Source organism: Lepidochelys kempii, chromosome 6 (genome assembly GCF_965140285.1).
Source record: "Lepidochelys kempii isolate rLepKem1 chromosome 6, rLepKem1.hap1, whole genome shotgun sequence".
Taxonomy (NCBI): domain Eukaryota; kingdom Metazoa; phylum Chordata; order Testudines; family Cheloniidae; genus Lepidochelys; species Lepidochelys kempii.
In genome coordinates, this window is record NC_136385.1 from 86,437,824 (window position 1) to 86,461,683 (window position 23,860).

The window sequence follows — 23,860 nt, forward strand, 5'->3', positions numbered from 1 at the left end:
ACTTGGAACAGGATATCATGCCAAACCACAATTGAAAGCAGAAATTTTAAGTCAGTCATCTGGTTTGCCAGGATTTGCACCTCATGTTGGATTCTGGCTTCTGCTTTACTCGACTGCGCCAGTTCCATTTGAGCATCGTAAACCTCAGTCACTTATCTTACCTCACTGGTCTTACGCTGTCAGTGCGGCTCTCCCATTGACTCTCACTTAGTGGCTTCATGGTCAGTTTTGTAACATTGTCCGTGAGGCTCTTCCACCTACAGTTGATGCTGAAAACAGGACGAATCTCCTTTGCAGTACTCCGAAGAGAGATATTGAATCTAAAGACGATTACGCTGCATCTGACACAACCAGGGTAAGGGAATGGCAGCCAAGAGGCACAAGGAAAGCTCTTGGATTCAGCACAAAGATCTTTGCCTGGACGCCATGGTTTCTTCCCTTCATATTTGTGCTGTTGTTGGAGCCTTTGCTGCAGCAGTCCTGACGCTTTATTTTATTTTCATTCAAAACAAAAGAGCTCTGTTAGGCCTTTTCCAGTAGAGTTACAAATAGACTGGAAACAGATAAAGTGTTCTTTAACTTGGATATAGCCACCCTCATTGTCAACAAACCCTACTGTAAATGACATCTTTTCACTGTGACTAACGTCAGGAGTGGAGTCCATTATTACGGTGTAGTACTTTGCTTTGCCGAGCTGCATCAATATATTATCAAGCACCTTCCTTGCCATAAGGTCAATCAATTTGTTTTGAATTATTTTGCTGCCGTAAGGTCCATAGCTTCTTTATGAACTACTCAATATAGGTGCTCAGGTATGACGTCATCGTATTTCCCAAGGAACTCTACCAAACCAAGGAAATTACCATTATGTTCAGTGAATAACTTATCCAATGAGCGCCAGAAACCCAAATTATTCTTTGCAAGAACGAGGGTAATTGAGATCAGACATTCGAGTATGTTCCTCCAATGCTGGGTTTCTACATTAATAATATGCTGGTTTTCTGCATCTATGCATTTATTCAGTTTGAGCCTGGATTCAACCTCCATTCATTTGGAATAGGCCTTAAAATGGCTGGGTGACTTTTCTTGTTACTTCAGAGAATCAGCTAAGTTATGCCAGTAATTGTACCTGGAAAACACAAGCAATGATTTGGCATTCTTGTCAAATATTTTGCAACAATAACAGAACACTTTGTCAGTTGATTTCAGATAAACTAGCCAATGCCAATTCAGTTTCTCACCATTCTCAGGCTTCAGAGTAGCAGCCATGTTAGTCTGTATCTGTAAAAAGAAAAGGAGTACTTGTGGCACCTTAGAGACGAACAAATTTATTAGCGCATAAGCTTTCGTGAGCTACAGCTCACTTCATCGGATGCATCTAGGGTTAAGAAGGATCCGATGCATCCGATGAAGTGAGCTGTAGCTCTAATAAATTGCTCTGATAAATGTGTTAGTCTCTAAGGTGCCACAAGTCCTCTTTTTCTTTTCACCATTCTCAAGCAGTTTTTTGCAATGTGACTTTGTGAAGTGGCACTACTGGAAACATCATATCCTCGATTTTTCCCAGCCTATTCAAAATTGAATGATCAATCATAGGCACCAACTTCATCTGTTCCCAGGGGTGCTTGACCTCTGCTCTGCTCCAGGTTCTGCCCCCACTCCACCCCTTCCTCCAAGCCCTGCCCCACCCACCTCTTTCCAACCCTTCCCCCTGCCTCTTCCTGCTCCTCTCCTCTGCCCCCCAGCGCCTCCTGCATGCTGTGGAACAGCTGATCACGGTGGGTGGGAGGCGCTGTGAAGCTGCCAGTGAGTTGGCATCCTATGTGATCAATATTGGCAGAATTTAGGATTGCTGGCCATAAAGCAGGATCTGATGTATCGATTTGTAGTGTGCAATTTTTCTCATTGCTGTTTCTGTCATCATGCAAGGCTGATTTTTCTTTATCATTTCTCTCCTTATTATGTAAACCAGATTTTTCTTTGTCATGAAGTGAGCTGTAGCTCACGAAAGCTCATGCTCAAATAAATTGGTTAGTCTCTAAGGTGCCACAAGTACTCATCTCCTTTCCATGTTAGCCACGTTCTTCTTTATCATCACTCTCCTTTATGCCACCAGGAAAACTGGACGATTCGCCATCACTTTCCTCACATTATCTTCAGGTAAATCTGCTAATTCCTTAGTAATAGGACTTCCATCATTTCCGCTTCACTCCTCAAATTCTTCTGCAGTGGGACGATTGCTATTGCCTAAAGCCCAGTCTATGCTGTTCTGTTTCAGATATTTTCCTATCAAATTTGCCCCCTGCTGCAAACTAGATTGTAACTGAGCTCCTGAAGGCTTCTTTAGGGGCATCTTTTATTGTCAATGGAGGAAAACAGTTCTCCCTAATACTGTCTATGTTCCGCAACCTTGGAACCTTCTGCCAGTTGGAGTTGGCAGCAACAAGAGCAGGGTTCAATACCTAGGGGTTCCTTTTCAACTAGACCATGCAGAATGAGCTCAAGCCCCCACCCAGTAACCTGGGAGAATTACACGCAAACCACTGGGTGCATCTAAGAGGTAATACTTCCCCTCTCGCAAGCACAGAGTCTGAGTGTAGAAAAGAAACTTTTAATAAAAAGGGGAGCAGGGTCGGGGCACAGGGGCACCCGTTTTTCTGGGGGCCCCCAGTTGCCCAGGGCTCCTGGCACAGGCCCCATTGGCCCAGTGGCTAATCTGCCACCGCTGGCATAGGTAGTGTGGGCAGCGCAAAAGTGGTATACGGCCACCTTTACCTCATTTCCATTGTGCTGTGCCTTCCGTGCTGTCTCTCACAGACCACACAGCACAGAAACTATCCCAGCAATTGCTTGAGAGCATCAATTCTCATGATGTGTGAAAGGTTTGTTTAGCTCGTCTTCAGCTCTTCTAACAAAAGTCTCCTAGATTTCTTTATTCAATTGTATCCACCGCAGTGAACGATGGACGTGAGAGTGTATTGACAAGGGGGGCAACAGAGGAGTGCATAGCTTTCAAAATGCTAACTCACCTATGAGAGGAAGTGCCATCTGCTAGAGAAATGCGGGAAAACACCTCTCTTGCAAAATAGCCCGAACTGCGGGTAAAGACTTTCTTACCAGGGTTTGCAAGTCTCCTCCTTAGAAGAGGATATAAGGATGTTGAGACCTCCATAATCCTTGTGTGAGGTCTCGGTGTAAATTCTCAGCCCCTAAGCAAAGGAGATGTTTAACAGTAAAGGGGAAATATTTTGATTATGATACTGACATCGTTCTAGCAGAACCAAGAAAAGTAAAATATAGGTGCCAGTGTTATGTAAAGGAAGTTTTGATGGGACATTTGGTTTAAGAGTGGTGAATTCTGCTGACTATTTCTAAAGGCAGCCCTAGTGATACTAAACTGGGAGGAGTGGTAGATACGCTGGAGGGGAGGGATAGGATACAGAAGGACCTAGACCAATTGGAAGATTGGGCCAAAAGGAATCTGATGAGGTTCAATAAGGATAAGTGCAGGGTCCTGCACTTAGGACGGAAGAACCCAATGCACAGCTACAGACTAGGGACCGAATGGCTAGGCAGCAGTTCTGCGGAAAAGGACCTAGGGGTGACAGTGGACGAGAAGCTGGATATGAGTCAGCAGTGTGCCCTTGTTGCCAAGAAGGCCAATGGCATTTTGGGATGTATAAGTAGGGGCATAGCGAGCAGATCGAGGGACGTGATCGTTCCCCTCTATTCGACATTGGTGAGGCCTCATCTGGAGTACTGTGTCCAGTTCTGGGCCCCACACTTCAAGAAGGATGTGGATAAATTGGAGAGAGTCCAGCGAAAGGCAACAAAAATGATTAGGGGACTGGAACACATGAGTTATGAGGAGAGGCTGAGGGAGCTGGGATTGTTTAGCCTGCAGAAGAGAAGAATGAGGGGGGATTTGATAGCTGCTTTCAACTACCTGAAAGGGGGTTCCAAAGAGGATGGCTCTAGACTGTTCTCAATGGTAGCAGATGACAGAACGAGGAGTAATGGTCTCAAGTTGCAGTGGGGGAGGTTTAGATTGGATATTAGGAAAAACTTTTTCACTAAGAGGGTGGTGAAACACTGGAATGCGTTACCTAGGGAGGTGGTAGAATCTCCTTCCTTAGAGGTTTTTAAGGTCAGGCTTGACAAAGCCCTGGCTGGGATGATTTAACTGGGAATTGGTCCTGCTTTGAGCAGGGGGTTGGACTAGATGACCTTCTGGGGTCCCTTCCAACCCTGATATTCTATGATTCTATGATTCTATGACCTAGGTAACTTTGGGTATGGCTACACAGCAACTGCAAGGTGTGAGTCCCACTCCCAGCCTGGGTAAACAGGCTCATGCTAGCTCAGCTCAAGCTAGGATGCTAAAAATGGTGGTGTGGGCACTGGATAGCTTCAATATTTAACAATGCACTACTGCCCTGCTGCAGTATAGATAAACCTTCAGGGGACTAGCTTCAGCTCAAGCCTCTCTAAAAATGCCTACCTTCTCACTTCAGTGCAGTGACTCATTGCTACCAAAGGCCAGTTCATGTCCATATCATTAAAAAAACAAAACAAAAAAACCCACCACTACAATTGGAACCAGTGGCAGATTAGCCAATGGGGCCTGTGCCCAGGGGCCCCCCAATTGGGGCCCCCCGCAAAAATAGGCACCCTGGCACCCTGACCAATCCACCCACTCAGCGCTCCTGGCAGGGAGCAGGGTAGAGGTGTGGGGGCTTGCCCCACTCTGCCCACCCAGGACTCCTGCCAGGGAGCAAGGTCAGGGCATGGAGGTTTGCCCCACTCCGCCTGCCCTGCGCACCTGGTGGGGAGTGGGGCAAGCCCCAACCCCATTCCCCAGCAAGAGTGCTGGGTTGGGTGCTGGGCAAAGCAAGCCCCCATACCCCAACCTCATTTCCCCAGCAGCCGGACCAAGAAGGATGTGGGGGCCTGCAGGTGGAAGGGATGGGGCAGGGCCTCCACTTGCTCTGGCCCAGGGCCCCACAGAATGGTAATCTGCCTCTGTATGGCACCATGCACCTTATTAGCAGCCTCAGCATATAATTCAAAGAGTGACTCTCGGCTGTTGTATTGCTGAGACCCATCAGTGCGCTCATAGTGTTTTGTGGATACTGTTCTCTGTCCTATGATGAGCGGACAGAAAACAGATTCAGTCCCTAGCGCTGTCAGGTTGGTAACTTTCACCAAGGCTAAGCTCATGGAAAACTTAAAACATTTTTTTAAATTCTGTTCTTGTCAAATTACTTTATTTTTAATGTTCTGGGATCTTGCACGGTTGGCCCTTTAGTGTACTCTGCAGTACTGCACTGGGGTTCAAGGGCACTGGAATGGGGAGGCCGGGGGAAGGCGGGGGGCCATTCCCCCCTCCTACTTTTTACCAGCTGTAAGCCTGGTTGCTGGAACAATTTGTATAGTGGGGGGTGCTGAGAGCCATTGAACCAAACTAAACCCTGCAACTGATGGACCCCACTTCAGCCAGAGGGTGCAGCAGCACCCCTAGTTACAGCACCTATGGCTGTAAGCATGAGCAGTGCGGGGGGAAAGGGTGGAGAGGAGTGAGCGGGGCGGAGGTTTCTGGGGGAAGGGGCGGTGTGCGGGCAGGTTCTTAGGGGGAAGGGAAGGTCTGTGAGTGGGATCTTGAGGGAAGGGGTAGTGTGGGCATGGGGACTTGGGCGGGGGGGCATGGCCCATGGCGCAGGCAACTCTGGCTTGCCCCACGTTTAGGGCACTGCTGCTGCTCCTGCTGAGGTTGGTCAGGGGACGGGGGCTGCAGCTTGACAGTGACACCAGGCGTTTGGCATCAGGGCCAGCAGCAGAGCCAGCCTGGAAGGAAGGCCTGCATTGGAGTCAGTCGCCAAATGAATGCAGCAGCTGGCCTGTGCTAAGCTGCCTGATTGGCTACACCTCCTGATTGACTGGAAAGGTCAGCAGACAGGTTCTTTAGCCCACCAGCAGGCAAGTGGCTGTGCAAAGCATTTACTCATGGCTGTGACAGTGGCTACTTCTGGTCTTGGTTCCAGCCTTGCCTCACTCCAGGCTCCAGCTGTCCCTATTTGGACTAGGGTTGCTAACCCTCCCGGTTTTGCCAGGAGGCTACTGGACTTGAGTTCTATCTCCCGGTGCTACTGAAGCCAAACTGGGAGATTTTAGACAGCTAACAGTCCGGTCAGTGGTGCAGCGGGGGAAAGGCAGGCTCCTTGCCTGGTCTGGCCCTGCACCGCTGCCGGAAATGGCTAGCATGTTCCTGTGGGCCCCTGGGGCGGGGGCAAGAGTCTCCGAGTGCTGCCCATGCAGAAGAGTATAAAAATATTGCTCGGGCATGTAGGAATGATATCAGGAGGGCCAAATCACACCTGGAGCTGCAGCTAGCAAGAGATGTCAAGAGTAACAAGAAGGGTTTCTTCAGGTATGTTGGCAACAAGAAGAAAGCCAAGGAAAGTGTGGGCCCCTTACTGAATGAGGGAGGCAACCTAGTGACAGAGGATGTGGAAAAAGCTAATGTACTCAATGCTTTTTTTGCCTCTGTTTTCACTAACAAGGTCAGCTCCCAGACTGCTGCGCTGGGCATCACAAAATGGGGAAGAGATGGCCAGCCCTCTGTGGAGATAGAGGTGGTTAGGGACTATTTAGAAAAGCTGGACGTGCACAAGTCCATGGGGCTGGACGAGTTGCATCCAAGAGTGCTGAAGGAATTGGCGGCTGTGATTGCAGAGCCATTGGCCATTATCTTTGAAAACTCGTGGCGAACGGGGGAAGTCCCGGATGACTGGAAAAAGGCTAATGTTGTGCCAATCTTTAAAAAAGGGAAGAAGGAGGATCCAGGGAACTACAGGCCAGTCAGCCTCACCTCAGTCCCTGGAAAAATCATGGAGCAGGTCCTCAAAGAATCAATCCTGAAGCACTTACATGAGAGGAAAGTGATCAGGAACAGCCAGCATGGATTCACCAAGGGAAGGTCATGCCTGACTAATCTAATTGCCTTCTATGATGAGATTACTGGTTCTGTGGATGAAGGGAAAGCAGTGGATGTATTGTTTCTTGACTTTAGCAAAGCTTTTGACACGGTGTCCCACAGTATTCTTGTCAGCAAATTAAGGAAGTATGGGCTGGATGAATGCACTATAAGGTGGGTAGAAAGCTGGCTAGATTGTCGGGCTCAACGGGTAGTGATCAATGGCTTCATGTCTAGTTGGCAGCCGGTATCAAGTGGAGTGCCCCAAGGGTCGGTCCTGGGGCCGTTTTTGTTCAATATCTTCATAAATGATCTGGAGGATGGTGTGGATTGCACTCTCAGCAAATTTGCGGATGATACTAAACTGGGAGGAGTGGTAGATACGCTGGAGGGGAGGGATACGATACAGAAGGACCTACACAAATTGGAGGATTGGGCCAAAAGATATCTGATGAGGTTCAATAAGGATAAGTGCAGGGTCCTGCACTTAGGACGGAAGAACCCAATGCACAGCTACAGACTAGGGACCGAATGGCTAGGCAGCAGTTCTGCGGAAAAGGACCTAGGGGTGACAGTGGACGAGAAGCTGGATATGAGTCAGCAGTGTGCCCTTGTTGCCAAGAAGGCCAATGGCATTTTGGGATGTATAAGTAGGGGCATAGCGAGCAGATCGAGGGATGCGATCGTTCCCCTCTATTCGACATTGGTGAGGCCTCATCTGGAGTACTGTGTCCAGTTTTGGGCCCCACACTACAAGAAGGATGTGGATAAATTGGAGAGAGTCCAGCGAAGGGCAACAAAAATGATTAGGGGTCTAGAACACATGACTTATGAGGAAAGGCTGAGGGAGCTGGGATTGTTCAGCCTGCAAAAGAGAAGAATGAGGGGGGATTTGATAGCTGCTTTCAACTACCTGAAAATGGGTTCCAAAGAGGATGGCTCTAGACAGTTCTCAGTGGTAGCAGATGACAGAACGAGGAGTAATGGTCTCAAGTTGCAGTGGGGGAGGTTTAGATTGGATATTAGGAAAAACTTTTTCACTAAGAGGGTGGTGAAACACTGGAATGCGTTACCTAGGGAGGTGATAGAATCTCCTTCCTTGGAGGTTTTTAAGGTCAGGCTTGACAAAGCCCTGGCTGGGATGATTTAACTGGGAATTGGTCCTGCTTCGAGCAGGGGGTTGGACTAGATGACCTTCAGGGGTCCCTTCCAACCCTGATATTCTATGATTCTATGATTCTATGACCTCTGGTCCTGCTTACATCTGGTGGCTCCTGGTCGGCAGCACAGCAGAGCTAAGGCAGGCTCCGTCCCTGCAGCTCCCATTGGCCGCAGTTCCTGGCCAATGGGAGTTGCGGAGTTGGTGCTCAGGGTGTGGGCAGGATGTGGAGACTCCTGCCCCCACCAGGGGCTGTAGGGACATGCCAACCGCTTCTGGGAGTGGAGCGGAGCCAGGGCAGGTAAGGAGCCTGCCTTACCCCTGCTGAGCCACTGCCCAGGAGGTGCCAGAGGTAACTGTTGTCCAGCCAGAGCCCACACCCCAGCTCCCTGCCCTGAGCCCCCTCCTGGAGCCTCCATAACCCAAAATCCCTCCCAGATCTTGCACCCTCTCCTGTCCCAGATCTCACACCCTGCCCCAACCCCCTCCCCCAGCCCAGAGCCTGCACCCCAACTCCCTCCCAGATCTCATACCAAGCACCCCCTCCTGCACCCCAATCCCCTGCCCCAGGCTCAGCCCGGTGCTCCCTACCACACTCTGAACCCCTTGGCCCCACCCCAATCCTCTGCTGCAGCTGGGTGAAAGTGGGAGAAGGAGGGAAGATGGAATAAGTGGGGTGAGGCCTTGGAGAAGAGGCAGGGGCGGTACAGGGGTATTTGGGTTTGTGTGATTAGACAGTTGGCAACCCTAATTTGGCCCCTGGATGCTGATTTCTACTCTGACCCTTGGCTCTGCCTGCTGGGGATGAGAGGTTTGGGGTGCAGAGGGGGGCTCCAGGCTGGGGCAGAGAGTTGGAGTGCAGGAGGGGGTGCAGGGTGTGGGCTCCAGGAGGGAGTTTGGGTGCAGGAGGGACTCAGGGCTGGGGTAGCAGTGTGGGAGGGGTTTCGGGGTTAGGGTTCCTGGAGAGGGTTCTGAACTGGGGCAGAGCGGTCGGTGGCGCAGTGGGGCTAATGCAGGCTCCCTGCCTGCCCTGGCACCGGGCAGCTCCCAGAAGCAGCCAGCATTTCCCTCTGGCTCCTAGGCAGAGGGGCCAGGGGGATCTGCATGCAACCCCACGCCCTCAAGGCACCACTCCCGCAGCTTCCATTGGCCACAGTTCCCAGCCAATGGGAGCTGCGGAGCCAACGGTCGGGGTGCGGGCAGCGCCCTGAGCTTCCCTGTGCCTAAGGGCCGGACATGCTGGCCACTTCCGGGGAGCTGCATAGAGACAGGGCAGGCAGGGAGCATGCCATAGCCGTGCTGCACCACTGACCAGACTTTTAATGGCCTGGTGAGCGTTGCTGACGGGAACTGCCAGGGTCCTTTTTCGGCCAGGCATTCCGGTTGAAAACCAGACACCTGGCAACCCTATCCACAGTGTAGTTAGTGAGGGGCAGACAGTGTGCATGACTCCCCAGGGGTGATAGTTTTACATCCTGTAGCATGGATTTTGATTGTTCGTAGGCCTTCTTTAGCATAGCTAGAAATAGAGTGAGGACTGTAAATGGCTGTAGTTACTTTTTAAAATGCTGCCAAATGTCTTTGCCTCAAGGCCCTCCTGGGACAGATAATTCCACAGGTGGTTTATAAATTGCATAAAGAAATAATTGCTTTTATTCTAAATGGTTAAAGGCCCATAGTTGTGAATGTTCTTATATTATGCAACAGGGTGAAAGAGGAGAATGGATGGATCTTATCGATTGAATGGTTTTACTTTGCACTCATCTGTTAGAAGGCGGCACTGGCAGTGACTACCTCTTTTACTTTGGTTCTGTTTTTTAAAACCTTTGACCACTAGCTAGAAATTACTGCTCCTAGCAACCATGACATTGACATCATACAGTGTGATGTTATAGATCAGAAGTCAGGTGTAGATAACAGATATTGTAAGCGCCCATTCAGGCTGAAGTGGCCAGTTAACACCTCTGCAATCATAGGACCCAAAAAAGGCCAGTGTGGGGGTGTTGATGGGTTTCAGATTATTATAATAAGCCCCGATGTCTTTATTGAGTGAATGATTTTTAGTGTCTAGCAAAGTTATGAATTTAATGCTTCCTGGCTTGTCTCTTGTAGGTGTTGTGCAGGATGAGGACTAAGAGGTCAGATATGGAATGATCACTTTGTGAAGTGTTCATGTACAGATGTTGTGGTGTTTATGTCTTTTATCATTTTTCTGTGTGAGTTCACTCAAAGCGTAGTGAGTGAACTCATTTCACCCACATTTCACCCACATAATAGTTATTGGGGCATTTAGTGCACGGGATCATGTGATCGGCATGTGTAGGCCCCTTGGATCGTGAAACGTGTGTTTACAGGAGTGAGTATTGATCCTCATCGCAGCAGAGATATGCCTACAGGTTTTGCATTTGTTGTTCTGGCAGGGTTGGGCACAGCTTTGAGTTGGTGTGTTCTGGTCTGTGGGGAGCTTGCTTCTGATGATGAACTTGGGTGGTTGTTTGAAGGCCAGAAGAAGGTGGCTGGGAAAGATTTCTATTATGCTCAATGGAGACCACATTCTGGGTTGTAACTGATCAGTGATCCCCCCACTGGAACCTGTGCAGTAGGTGACAACATGGGCTTTGCAGCCAGAAGGTTTTGGTTGGTTGGTTTTTATTTAGTTTGTTTGCCTCTGCTGCCCCCCCCCCCCAATATTGAAGCAGATTCTCTTGGCATAGAATGGGGCACCCAACTATCCCATAGAGTGGAGTGTCCTTGTTTGGTGAAGGCAATTAAGCTGCATAGCATGGACTTTCTTCTTGGAGTATATTCTGTGGTGTGTGAGTGACTGGCTGCAGCTAGCAGATTTCTTGGTGTGTTTGGGGTGAAGGTAAGTGTGGTGATCTGTGGGTTTCTAATTAACTGATACATTTCAAAGACCTAGTGTAGACAAGGTGAGTTGTATTTTAGCATATTAGCTAGTTGAGGGGAACCCTATGGGACAGCTTATGGCTCAGTGACCTGAGTCAGTTAGCACATGTAATATACAGCTTGCCTTGCATACACCAGCACTTGAAAATGTTTGTTAGAATATGTTAAGTGTTATATTTTCAAATGAGTTAGCTTTTATCCTAGTGTAGACATACCATAAGTCATGTACATAGTCACAGTACATACAGAAGCACTTAGGGCTCCGGTTCTGCTAAGGACAGGTTTCAGAGTAACAGCCGTGTTAGTCTGTATCCGCAAAAAGAAAAGGAGTACTTGTGGCACCTTAGAGACTAACCAATTTATTTGAGCATAAGCTTTTGTGACCTACAGCTCGCTTCATCGGATGCACACTGTGGAAAGCGTAGAAGATCTTTTTATACACACAAAGCATGAAAAAATACCTCCCCCCACTTTAGATAAGCTATTATCAGCATGAGAGTGGGGTGGGGGGAAATATTTTTTCATGCTTTGTCTGTATAAAAAGATCTTCTACACTTTCCACAGTGTGCATCCTATGAAGTGAGCTGTACCTCACGAAAGCTTATGCTCAAATAAATTGGTTAGTCTCTAAGGTGCCACAAGTACTTCGGTTCTGCTAATGTTTATGTATGTGAGTAACTTTACTCATGGGAATGGTTTCAGTGATAGCCATGGGATTAATCACAGTGACTGTATTTGCAGGACTCTGGCCATGGAGTGGTCATCATTAAAAGTCAGCATTTGCCAATAGCTGCCACACAGGATGCATATACATAGGAATTTTTAATCATGAGTTAACATTTGTTAATTAATATGATTGTACATTCTAGTGTAGATGTTACCTATGCCTTTTTCCAGGACACACGTTTGTTGCTAGCTGTTTTTAACCTTAGGTTTCAGTTAAACATGACTTGTACCAAACCCTGGTGTCCTGACTTTGTAAACTGTAGCAATCAAATTAGTTAAAACAACTATAGTTCAAGTGAAGATGTGTTCTGAAATTGCGACAGCTTTTTCCACAGCTTGGCACTGAAGAAGCTTCCTATGCAAACTGTGATAACCGTTGGCAAATGCTGACTTTTTAATAGTGTGTATGTTACATGCACCTCTTTAATCAAGATAGATGAACACTGTGGCTTTCCACAGCCAACCCCTAGAGGCTATCAAAGAATAAATTCTGATAAAACCCTGTACATTTCTTCCCTGGAGTGCTTTCAAAGGGACTAGAGTAATCAGCAGTCCTGCTTTCTCCTGGTATTATTTCCATTTATGATGAATGCTCAACATCCCTAAAACCCAACATTTCCTAGAAAACTGATTAGCCAGCTGTCCTGCTGGCCTGAGTGGTAGTGAAAGCAGGTTATACGATCAGCTCTAAGAATAAGAAACTTTCCCTGCCTGAGGCTGAGGTATGAATATATCAGAGCCAGCTTTTTCTCCAAGGTGTTCTACACTGACACCGTTCTGTCTAGCAGAACTAGAATGTGGCCTGAGTTTCTGGCGCTAAACCAGCTGCTCACTATAGCACATCTACAACTTGGGCTGGGTGCCTTTTAAATTTAATTTGTGTTAAACAACCATTTCTCACAGAGTTGAGGAAAGATTCTCCCACCTTACTGACCATCATCTGCAGTTAAAGGGGAAAAAGAGAAATCAGAATAACCATTTTGTATTGACATTTCTTTTTAAACTGAAGTTATAATTATCCTGTTGCAAGCCTGGGCTACAGAGATGCCATCTTGGGGAGAACCAATTAAAGAATTATTCAGTGTTTAGCTTCTCACAGATAAAGAAATACACGCTTTGAAACAGAAGTGTTTGCAGTAAGCTTTGACAACTCTCTACATACAGATAAACTCAAGTCCTTTAAGCCTTTTTCTTCACCTATGTTTTTTTTTAAAACATAATAGAAACTACCAGTACCTCTTAAAAGTGAATATTTTACTTCTCACGTTGTATACCGTACATGCAGTGAACAATTAGAATGTACCTTACAGTTATAGTAACACTTGTCTTTAAGGTTCCACAAACATCTCCATTCTAAAAGGGTCTTAAGACGGTCCATAATGAATTGGCCATGAGGGCCATTGTGTTCCGTATCCTTTCACTGATATGAAGGTCAGCTCCATGTGCTTCAGAGGAAGTAACCCAATCCCTTTTTGGAATCTCGCTAAGATTTTTTGCCTCAGCGATGTCCTGTGGCAGTGAGGTACGAGCCAGGACAGAACTTACAATGCTGAGTGTTGTGGCACAGAGAAAAAAACACTATGATCCACAAAGCCAAGTTAGGTGCATCAGGAAACATAGGCACCTTAGCCTGGGAGCCACAAAGCCACTAAATGGCCACACTAGATGGTCCCCAGCTGAAGCTAGCCCATGGGAACATTGGCAAGAGGAGTGTTTGCTAAGCCCCACTCCCCTCTTGATGAGCTTCTAAGTTCAGGCTGCTGGAAGACGCTAGTGAACCAAGATCCAGGCGTTCAGCTGCTTAAATGATGGGCAGGGCCAGAAATAAAACAGTTGTGGGAGGGTTCTCCTCTCTGATCATTAGCCTAACTTACTCATGTAGGCTATGGGAACCCCCTGTTCAAAGCCTACTGCGGAGAAGAGATTAGACCAGGGATCTACTAGTTCTCAGATAACTGCTCTAACCATTGAACTAGAGTCATTCCAATGCTGCCTTTAGCCCACTTGATACTGAATGAGTCAATAGTTTAATAAAAGTGGAACTTCGAGAGGAGAGATTGAGGGAAACCTAAATCACACTATTCCACAGTCGTAGGGGGTGCAGGCACTCAGCTGAGAGGTGCCAAATCCATGTTCAAAGCCCCTTTCCCCCACCCTCTCAGGAAGAGGTGGGAGGGACTTGAATTGAGGAAAGGGATGGTCCTCCACACCCTCAGTTTATCAGGGAGGGCCCCTTTTTCCCCCTGGCTCTTTTAGGTGAGCTCACCTGGAGGAAGGAGTCTTATCTTGTATGTGCTCAGAGGCCACCTACTGGATTGGGCAGTCACATACCTACCTTCTCTGGTTTGTGACATCCTCAGGGAGGGGAGTGAGTTAGGTGAGCGATAGGTGGCTGGCCACCTAGCCTGGGGCAGCAGTGTTCATGTGCAGGCAGGACAGTGGGGGTATAGAATGAGGCTGTAAGGCACATGCCCAGAGGACAAACTTAGGTGCTGAGTGAGTTTAGGCACCTACAGACAAGGTTAAGCAATAGCCATGGGGGAGTTTCATGGATTGCAGTGATGCCTGACACGTAGGTCCCTAGGTGCATCAGTACCTTTGTGGATACCACCCTGAGATCTGCAGTTTAATTAGCTACTTCTTCATTTTATTGACTGTCCCTTGTTATGAGCTAGCAAGACCAGAAGTTCCCAGCCCTTCCTGTCTTTTATTGTGCCCACTCCTCTTCATTCCAGAATCAAGAGAGCACGGGGAAGGGAACCATTAGCAAGCTTTGCAACTTTTTAACAGCTCCAGTGGCTGGTGGAAAAAATATTAAATTTGGTAGCATGGCAATGATTTTATACAAACTACAGCAGCTTCTATAGGAGATGGGGTGTGGTGCACTCTCAAATACACAGTAGCCTGATGGTTAAAGAGTGCTGCTGGGAGGAGAGACTTAGATTCAAGTCCTTGCTCCACATCAGGCAGAGAGGAGAGGTGAACCCTGCTCTCCCCCACCCCCTCTGAGTGCTCTAATCACTGGTGTAAAGGGAAGGGGGTGGGGGGGTGTGCCTCTTCTTCCAGCTGTGTTAGACCCAGTAGGGTAGCCCTGTTCTTAGCCACCCTCTGAGCACGTGTACCAGCTCAGGCCCCACACGCAGGATAGGGGTGGCAATGCCTAGTTGGTCATTGCATATGGGACACAAGCAAGGAGCTGCTCACATGTGTCAGGACTGAGGTGTGGACTTTACCAGCACAAACTTAGGCAAGTAAGGAATTTAGGCACCTACCAGGTTTAGGCAGCAGGGGAGGCTGTGAGGATCTAAATTTTGGACTTAGGCATCTAATGTGGCAGTTAAGAACCCCTTGAGAATCTAGCCCTAGAGGATTTTTGCACTCACTTTAGAAAAAGGAGCTCTTTGATATTATCAGCATTGCTTGCTGGAAACAGAAGATTGCAGCTTCCCAAAATTAATTCCCATTAGAAATCACCCTCTCTGGTACACAGTGAAACACACAGAAACCCTATGAGGCTGTCATATCCTCACACACCTTTAATCTTCTTGGTGCCTGGCACCTGTTCAAAGCAGCAGTGTCTCTATTACAGCATGGTAGAGATGTAGCAGATCTCTTTTAGAGGTATTAGAGGGAGTGAGAGAGAAATGTCATCTTTCACAAATTTGAATAGCTCAGCTTCCTCAGCTTAAAGATTGAGAGAGACAAATTGGGAGAACTGGAGGACTCTCAACAGCCTCCACACTGGCAAAAGTATACATATTTAACACTATGAAGTCTCTTCCTCTTCTTGGAAAGGCAGGCTCAGGGCCAGCACGTATTTGTTCTCACAAGACAGCTAGAGTTTTAGCTTGGAACTAGGCCTTAATTTACCCAGGAAGGCAAAAGATCCTATAAGGGCACAGGAGGTTTGAGAAAGAGATATTAAGCTTTGCAGCAAAAAGGTAATACCTAGCTCTTATATAGAAATTTTCTACCATAGAGCTTAGGGAAGAGGAGGGGCAGAAATAAATTGCCATTGTCCTCATTTCACAGCTGGGAAGGTTTTCTATTTCCAAGCTCTGCCTCCACCTGTCATATAACCCTGAGCAAATCACATCACCTTTCTGTGCCTTAACTCCACTGTTTAGGCAGCTACTACACAGTAAAAATTACTGTCCCAGAGTTTTTGCTTAAATACATTTTCAGAGCATTGACTCTGTTAGAAAGGTGGCAACCCTACTCTAAATGCTGGTAACTGAGGCTCCACCCTCTGCCCCACCTCTTCCCCCCCCCAAAAGGCCCTATCCCCATTGCTCATGCCTCTCCCCCCTCAGATCCTTTCAAGATCCTGCCTGCAGGTATGAGTAGGGGCTGGCGCAGGTTAATGACCCACTGCCTCCTGCAAATCTGCGGTCATCAGACTTTTGGTTTAGGTGCTATTTAGGGTTGCCAGGTCCCAAAAACCAGACACCTGGCAGCCCTAAACAGCACCAAGACACAGATGCCACCCTTACCCTATCCCCTTCTCTTCCCCATGCCCCATCTCCCTGGCAACTTCCTTTCCCTGCCCCATCCCCTTTCCTCTTCCCTAGTCCCCTGTTCCTATCCCAATTCCTTTTCCCACTGCCTCTTCCCCCACTCCACCTCCCTTACCCTGCCCCCCCATGGGGGCTCAGCATTGTACAGAAACAGGACCCAGCACACATGGAAGAGGATAATGACAGGCACTAGGACCCAGGAGGCAGCATCCCAGAGCTGCCACCTCAGCCCCAAAAGGCAGAGCAGAGCAAGCCCTACTTGGCACTCACAGAAATTGTGGGTGGGGAGGCAATTCTCCCCTCAACTATGCCCGTGGCTGGCATGAGTTGATAATCGGGCACCTCCCCCAACCACTGGTGACTGCACATTGCCAGGTTCCTTTTTTGACCGGACTGTCTGGTTGAATATCAGACACCTGGCAACCCAATGTTTGAGGGATTCCAAAATACACTCAAATATAAAGATTAAGTCTGATTCTGCTCTTTCTAGATGTCTTACTATGAGACTCTCAGTAGTGAGGAACTAAAGAAGTTTCAGAGCTAAGGAAACCAAGAACAGCAATATACAGCTACAGTGATAGTCAACTGCTCCTTAGCTTGGAGTAATCTACTCCACAGGTTACTTCTCTCCATGCTTAATCATAATCTACACATATATTATACTCTCAGATCCATCCAGATGCTACACATTACCGAAGTGCTTCTCTCTTCTGACTCCCCTCCAGAGAAAGACTCCAGGGTGTAAAGAAGCCTAGGCTAGGATCAGGGACCAAAAATCTATAATCTCTTTCTTGCTCCAGGAAGATTTACCTCTGTGGGTGTCCAGCTAAGGAACAGAACAACATTTTGGCATTAACTAGGGTTATCAGCATGTGAGACTTACTAACAAGAGCTTTAGTTCAGCTGCTAGTTTTAGTTGCTATTGCTGTTTTTTTTAGATCTCATTCCACCTTTCCAGTGGATAGATAAGATTGTGTGCTTTTAACCATGATTGGTGAAGGGGGTTATCTAAATGGGAATGTTCCCATATGAAACTGTGGGAAAAGGGGCTCATTTTTACAAACCCCTCCGCTTTTTAATTTGGACTTCAACCTCTCATATTTGTAACAGTTTTAGTAGTCATGGGAATTCTCAGTGCAATATATTTAGCCCTATTCCTTTGGGACGGGTGGGGGTGGGGAAGAGACCACTAAATAACCACAAGATAAATTTACTATGAATGTGTTTGGGAAACTTTGGCCAGAGAAAAAAACTGAAGGAGAACTCTGTGTAAGCTCAAAAGCTTGTCTTTTTCACCAACAGAAATTGGTCCAATAGAAGATATTACCTCACCTATCTTGTCTCTCTGATATGGTGGGAAGAGCATAACTACAACACTGCAAACAACTAAATGTTAGGCATTTAGATGGACAATGGCCAATTTCACTTGAGCCGTAATTCTACACCGCTTGTTCACAGTAAAGATCATACATTCACAGGAATGGCCTCACTGACTTCAGTGGATCCTCTCCCATCTGTACAGTGAGGAATCCTCAATGTCACAGAATCAGACCATTAACCTGGGCTATACTTCAAGTGAGAGGGGGGAATTCTGTAGCGTTCCCCCTTAAAAAAGTACGCCAAGCCCTCCAGCACAGGCAGGTTTTGCTTAGGAAAAAAATTCCCACAATAAAAATACTGCCAAAAAAAGAAGGAAAAAAAAAGAAAAGAAAAAAGTCAAGTGGAGTTCACAGCACTGCATAGCGAACATGTCCTGGTTGTTCAATTTACAAAATGTTAGTGCAAGCGTAGAGCAGTCTCCCATACTTGTGGAAGAGAAAACTGCGACTCAGTTGGAAAAAGAAGCAGAGAAAGGATGTGAACTTTGTTAAAAAATAAAACATATCAGCTGACAATGTTATCTGGCCCAACAGGAGTGTGAAAACAAATAGGCACTTCAAGAAGAGTGTAGTTAGCTAGGTGACTAACCTCAAAATAGCAGGAAGCGACCAAGGAAACAGACCAAGCTGCTGGAAACAAAACGGATTTCTTCACTGACAGCTTTCCAGAAATGTGCAGTACCCCAAAGGACTACTGCCACCATCTATGAAAAAGTGCTGATTATTGATTATATGTTTGATGCCATCACGTTTCTCAACTCTATAGATTCAGCTATGTAACATCTCATACCTCCTGAATAAGAAACAAGACTGAGGAGACTTGCTCAGCACAGAATTTAACATGACCCAGTGTTTATTGACTCCTGCAACACTTTATTTGTTTCATTCCACATTTTTTTAATAACATGAACACAAAATGTGCTGGATTGTAAAATACCACCACATGAATCAGTATCTATTGACTCCAAAGTGCCAGGATTGTTGACCAGCACACAACCTGACAAGAGAAGGGTTACCCATAACTCACTCTCAAACAGCTGGTAGTGCATCACAGTTGAAGTAAAAATAATTAATTTGCCTGCAAATAGATACATTTTCCTTTACATGCGAGTGGCGTTCGAGCTATTTGCAAAAAAACATTCAAACATTTTAAATTCAACAGAAATGGAATAAAACACTTTACAGAAACAAGGGGTTTTAAAACAAATGAAAAGATCACGATCTTTTCAAACTCCACTTCTGCAGACGTCATTTACTCACAGGAGCAAGGGTAAACTAGAGGGGGAAAAAAGATTAACGAGAGGCCACTTTGCTCCAGAGGCCAACAAGTCAGGTACAGGCTTAAGAATACAAATAGCCTCTCTCTATTTCTCAATGCCTTGTTTTTGTTTTTAAAGTTGTTTGTCCTCTCCCAGCTTTCTTTCACAACCAGTAGGCCCTGTTGGGAACGATAGCTTAGTGGAGCTTGCAGATCTTCCAACATCACCTAACGTGAAATGAAGTCACATTGGGAAGGGCAACTAATTATTTTTTTTTTTAAAGCCATGGATTCTCCATCACTGACAATTTTTAAATCCAGATTGGATTTTATTTTAATTTTTTTCTAAAAGCTCTGCTCTAGGAAATATTTTGGGGAAGTTCTATGGCCTGTGTTCTACAGGAGGTCAGACTAGAAGATCAAAACGGTCCCTTCTGTCCTTGGAATCTATGGAAGAAAAACAAAACAAAAACAAAAACAAAACAAACCTCCACCTTTCACATTGCTTGCATTTGGTGTACAGCAGTTCTGCAGACGTGAATGATGAAGGCACACATTTACCTAAATGTGTAAACAAGCTGTTGGTGGCTTTGGGAAGACTGAAAATTAAATACACTGGAGAAATAAGTCCATTTTCATAGCCAGATGGCACACGCTGCTTAGCTATATACTGTATATTTTAAACACTTTGCCATGAAACCCAAAGCTGGAAAGAAACTCCTTAAGTCCATATCTAGAGAAGCAATTCATGCATTTTATTATTGGTACAGCTGCTAAAAGAAAACTTTGTTCTTGTGTAGCAGTTTCAAGCATTCCCCTCAAAAAAAAGTGGGAAGAATGTGGGAGAGACTTCAAGAATAAGGCTTCATTAATGACTTGTTAAAATTAATGTGTGAAACATCCACAGAGATCCTTCAACTGATCTCAGATCTGTGGTGAGGGAAAGGGGGAATATTTTATAATCCTGTATACTCATTTTCTTGATGTTTAAATTTTACATATTGAGAGATGAAAGGTCTGTCTCTTCCAGGTAAAATCAATCAATCAACACTCTTACCTAGACCAAGAGAATATAGGCTGAAACTGAAAACATTAAGCAAACATTTTCTTTACAATAAATGCACCGATTTCTCCACACACCCCAAGCACACTGCTGGTGCCTTATGCTGGCAACAGAGATAACAAAAGTACCTTTAATATCCAGACCCTTTTAAAAAAAAAAAAAAATTGTACAAGCTACTTTGTTGTAGGCAGTTGATGTGATTTGCACTAACATTACTATCTAATAGGCAACATTGATTAAGTTTAGTGTTTCTGAAATCTATCAGAAGCAATGAGTTTTTATTAGGTTTGGCCCCTCAAATAATTAAAAAAAACTCCTTTAAAGAACTTTTTAAAATGTAGAAAATGTCAACTTTGCATAGAGATACTCAAACTATTACAACATATTCCCCTGCAGCCAGTCTTTTAGAGAGTTCAACATTTAACTATTTACATAAATTCATCTTTCAAGGAGTCACCTATTGCTTTCAGTTAAGACTTTTGACTCCTTTGGAATTAGAATTTTAAGTTGATTAAGTTTCCTTCAAGCCCATTCTGTGCTATTTAGATGCATCTGTAGTGGAAGAATTTTACTTTACAGAAGAAGTGTATCAAATTACATGCCTTATTGGAGGGAACCTAGTAGGATTTACAGGGATCAGGGATGGTTGTGTCATCTCCCCTCCTCAAATACATCTCTCTCATTCAGCAGGATGTGTGCCCTGAAGACACAGACACGCAGACCAACTGGAGTTAAAACCACATGATCACACCTGGATCCCCAGTAGAAGTCTGAGAGGAAGAGGGGTTGGCCAATACTAGTTCACTTAAATTCAGACTTCAAAAAATGGGCACAAGGATGACCCTCTTTTTCTTAAAGAATACAATTGGCTCAAAATACTCAATTCCTTTTGCCATTTCTCATGCCAGAAAAGCTGCTGCTTTTACATTTTGTGTTGCTGTTGTACTTTTTCTCCTAGCTAGGAAGCCTGAATAATGTCAAAAAGTCCTAATTTGGCAGTGCCTAGCACTCACATCATCACTCATTCTCTGGGTCAAGTTCTGTGGAAGCCATGTGCTTGCCCATGAAGGCTGTCCTGCCAATTGCTCCCCTTCTGGTCAGGCATGTGACAAGCTGAGTCAAGGGTGGGTTGGTTAAAATGGGGAAGAAAAATCATAATTGGCAGGGCCCCTCAAAACCATTGGGGTCCCCTGACACATGGGAGTATGGGCCAGAGGGGAAAGCATATACTTGGAAGATGTTAGTAGGTACTGACATACATTGACAAGCCTGGTATAACTATATGAATGAAGAGGGAAAGTTTACACACTAGGTGTACAATTGTTAAAACAAGAACGATTTATTTATGTGCTCAATGTGACCATGACAATTTTCTCAACATCAGTGAGATCTACACTGAGCAGCTAAGTCCTGGTTTTGGAAGTTTAAGCTGCTTAGGGACACCTTGGAAGTTATTCATCTAGCTTTTAAATTAACAAAAAAAACCCCCACACACTTGAAGAAAATGTGTTCCTGCTCATCTGAGCCTAATCCTCTTTTTGTATATCTTGTGGCTCAAATGCAGGAGGGAAAATAATTTGAAATAATTGGGACAGCATCACTTTTTCATTCAAAGTGCACATACATACGAATTAACCAAATGTCCGAGCTCAGGATGGGCAGCAGAGAGAGAAATCAAAACTCTAAATTAGACATAGTTATTCATCGTACATTTGTCAGGCTGCCAAACATATCTTTACCTTCCAAATTCACACTTCTATGGTACACACGTTGGTATACGGAGACTCAATTAAAAATTCTTGGCTCTAAGGGCTAAAGCATTTTGTGTGCCATCAACTTCCCCAGCTTACCAATCTTTCGGAGAAACCAGCTGCTTTAAAAAACAAACTGAAAATGGGAAGTGAACATTGATCCAGCTCAAATCAAAAAGAAAAAAAAATAGTTCACAAAATTGTGAACAGATGCATAACTGCCTCCCCACCCTCTGTCCGGGGGCTGTAAAAGGGCAAAGCAACTGAATTGCTACTGCGTGACTGTTGAAACGTGAACAAAATCCAGGCAGTTTGATGGCAACATGGAAGATTATCCTTTTAGAAAGTAAAAATACAGGAGAGTAAAGCCAATGCTCTGTGCAGCAAAAAAGTGATTAGCAGCCCATCAATAGCCCCACGTTAAGCATAACAGAAGATGACCCTCTACAAATACCTAGTTTAATTTCACATTTCCAATATCTTGCATTGCCCATCGGCATCTGCAACAGATTTTAATTTGTAAATCGCCTTTCCATTGAGCTAAGAAATTTACATAAAGTGCAAATAAGACTCAGGTTTTTTCCCACTGGTTCTAATACTTGTTATCTTTATTACCACTATTACTAAAAGCCAGCTGGCTTAGCCACCTGCATTAGGCTTTGGTGACATTCTTCTTTTACTAAAATCCTGGTTACTTTCTTCAGTTAAAGGCAAATAGAAAACAAGGGTTCCTTCTGCCAAATGCAGGCATGATGGGAGGCTACTGTGAGTACCATCAATGTAATATGCAGGTGTTAGACAGACAAATAAGTACATTCCTGTGGGTAGGAAGAATGTCCAATGTTTCACTGGAAAAGGACAAGTCGTCTTTGGATCTCATCATTTGCAAAGAGTTCAGAAACGGTTGTGATAAAAGCACTATGCCAGCAGATAACTTTCAGTCTTCATGGAGAGCTGCTTCTGTCTTCCCTGCATCTACAATGAACAATTGAAAATGCAATTAAGTTATAGTAAGTAAGTGTTTTGAACATCTAATGTAATAGCAGTAATCAGAAGACTCAGTTGGGGAAAGGAATATATCTGTATAAGAACTGCCATACCGGGTCAAACCAATGGCCCATCTAGAGTAGTATCCTGTCTCCAGTATCTGAGGTTCAGGGAGAGTGTATGGAACAGGACAGTTGGAATGATCTATCCTTGACTTTTCATTTTGGCAGTCAGAGATTTAGACCTGTCTACACTACAGAGTTAGGTTGATGGAAGAGTTAGGCCAGCTCTGTGGTCCCATGTAGTTCTGCAGTGACTGTGACATCACAGCACGGTGCATGCTGGGTAGCCATAGTGAAACAGAAATGCCTTGAATTATTATTTTCAATAGATTTATGAAAGAAAATCATACCAGTTAAATTCCTAAACTTTTTCTTGGCTTCTGCTCTTTCTTCAGCATCAAAATACCACACAGTCATGGCATATCTGTGAAAAAAAGGAAAGGATTTATTTCTTAGACTCCCAAGAAGACACTAAAACACCTAAGGACACTGGGTTTTTATTCTCATACAGAGAGCTCAAAACTCTCGTTTGTCTATTATAAAATTGGAAGCAGACGAATAAAGAACTAATTTGATTTCTGGGTGATAAAACAAACCAGGGAATCTCTGTAGACAAACTCTGTGTGTGTGAGTCTAAGTAAAATCCAGGGAAGAATTTGTGCTGTACCTCTGGGAGGCATAGCACAGATCTGGCAGAGGGAGGGCAGAAATCACTTTAAGATCTTCCCATTCTAGGTGCTCCAGATGTTAAAACAATCCCTGGGGTGACTTAGCCAGCTTAGGGGTTGCTCTAACTTATGGTAGCCTGGCTTGCCTATAGTTGGCTGCAGCACCCCCAATCCCTGTAATGTTATATGATACAGGCCTACTCCAAGGACCCCCACACTCATATTCACTATGGCTGTTTTGTGCAGAGCCTGCCACTGAGGAATTCTCTCCTCACCAGCTGAAGGGCTTACAGCTCCAATATGCTACCACAGCAGCATACATGGGCCGCAGCAAATGGGGTAGAGGGAGTGGGGAACTTCACCATATATATTATGCACGTATATGGTTTGATCCTGCTGCTCATTTTTGT

At 45.5% G+C, this 23,860-nt stretch overlaps 1 protein-coding gene across 3 annotated transcripts in view; it reads right to left on the reverse strand.

The window, feature by feature from the left end:
* Nucleotides 1-18,513: 18,513 nt before the first annotated feature.
* The window catches only part of EGLN3 (egl-9 family hypoxia inducible factor 3), a 42,741-nt gene continuing 37,394 nt past the window's right edge, over nt 18,514-23,860 (reverse strand). For all 3 annotated transcript variants that reach the window (XM_073348993.2, XM_073348996.2, XM_073348995.2), the window contains 2 exons: nt 23,133-23,206; nt 18,514-22,708 (listed from right to left, as the gene is read on the reverse strand). In XM_073348993.2, coding sequence (XP_073205094.1) covers nt 22,671-22,708; nt 23,133-23,206 — 112 coding nt within the window. In that variant the 3' untranslated portion in view covers nt 18,514-22,670. The remainder of the gene's footprint in view (nt 22,709-23,132; nt 23,207-23,860) is intronic.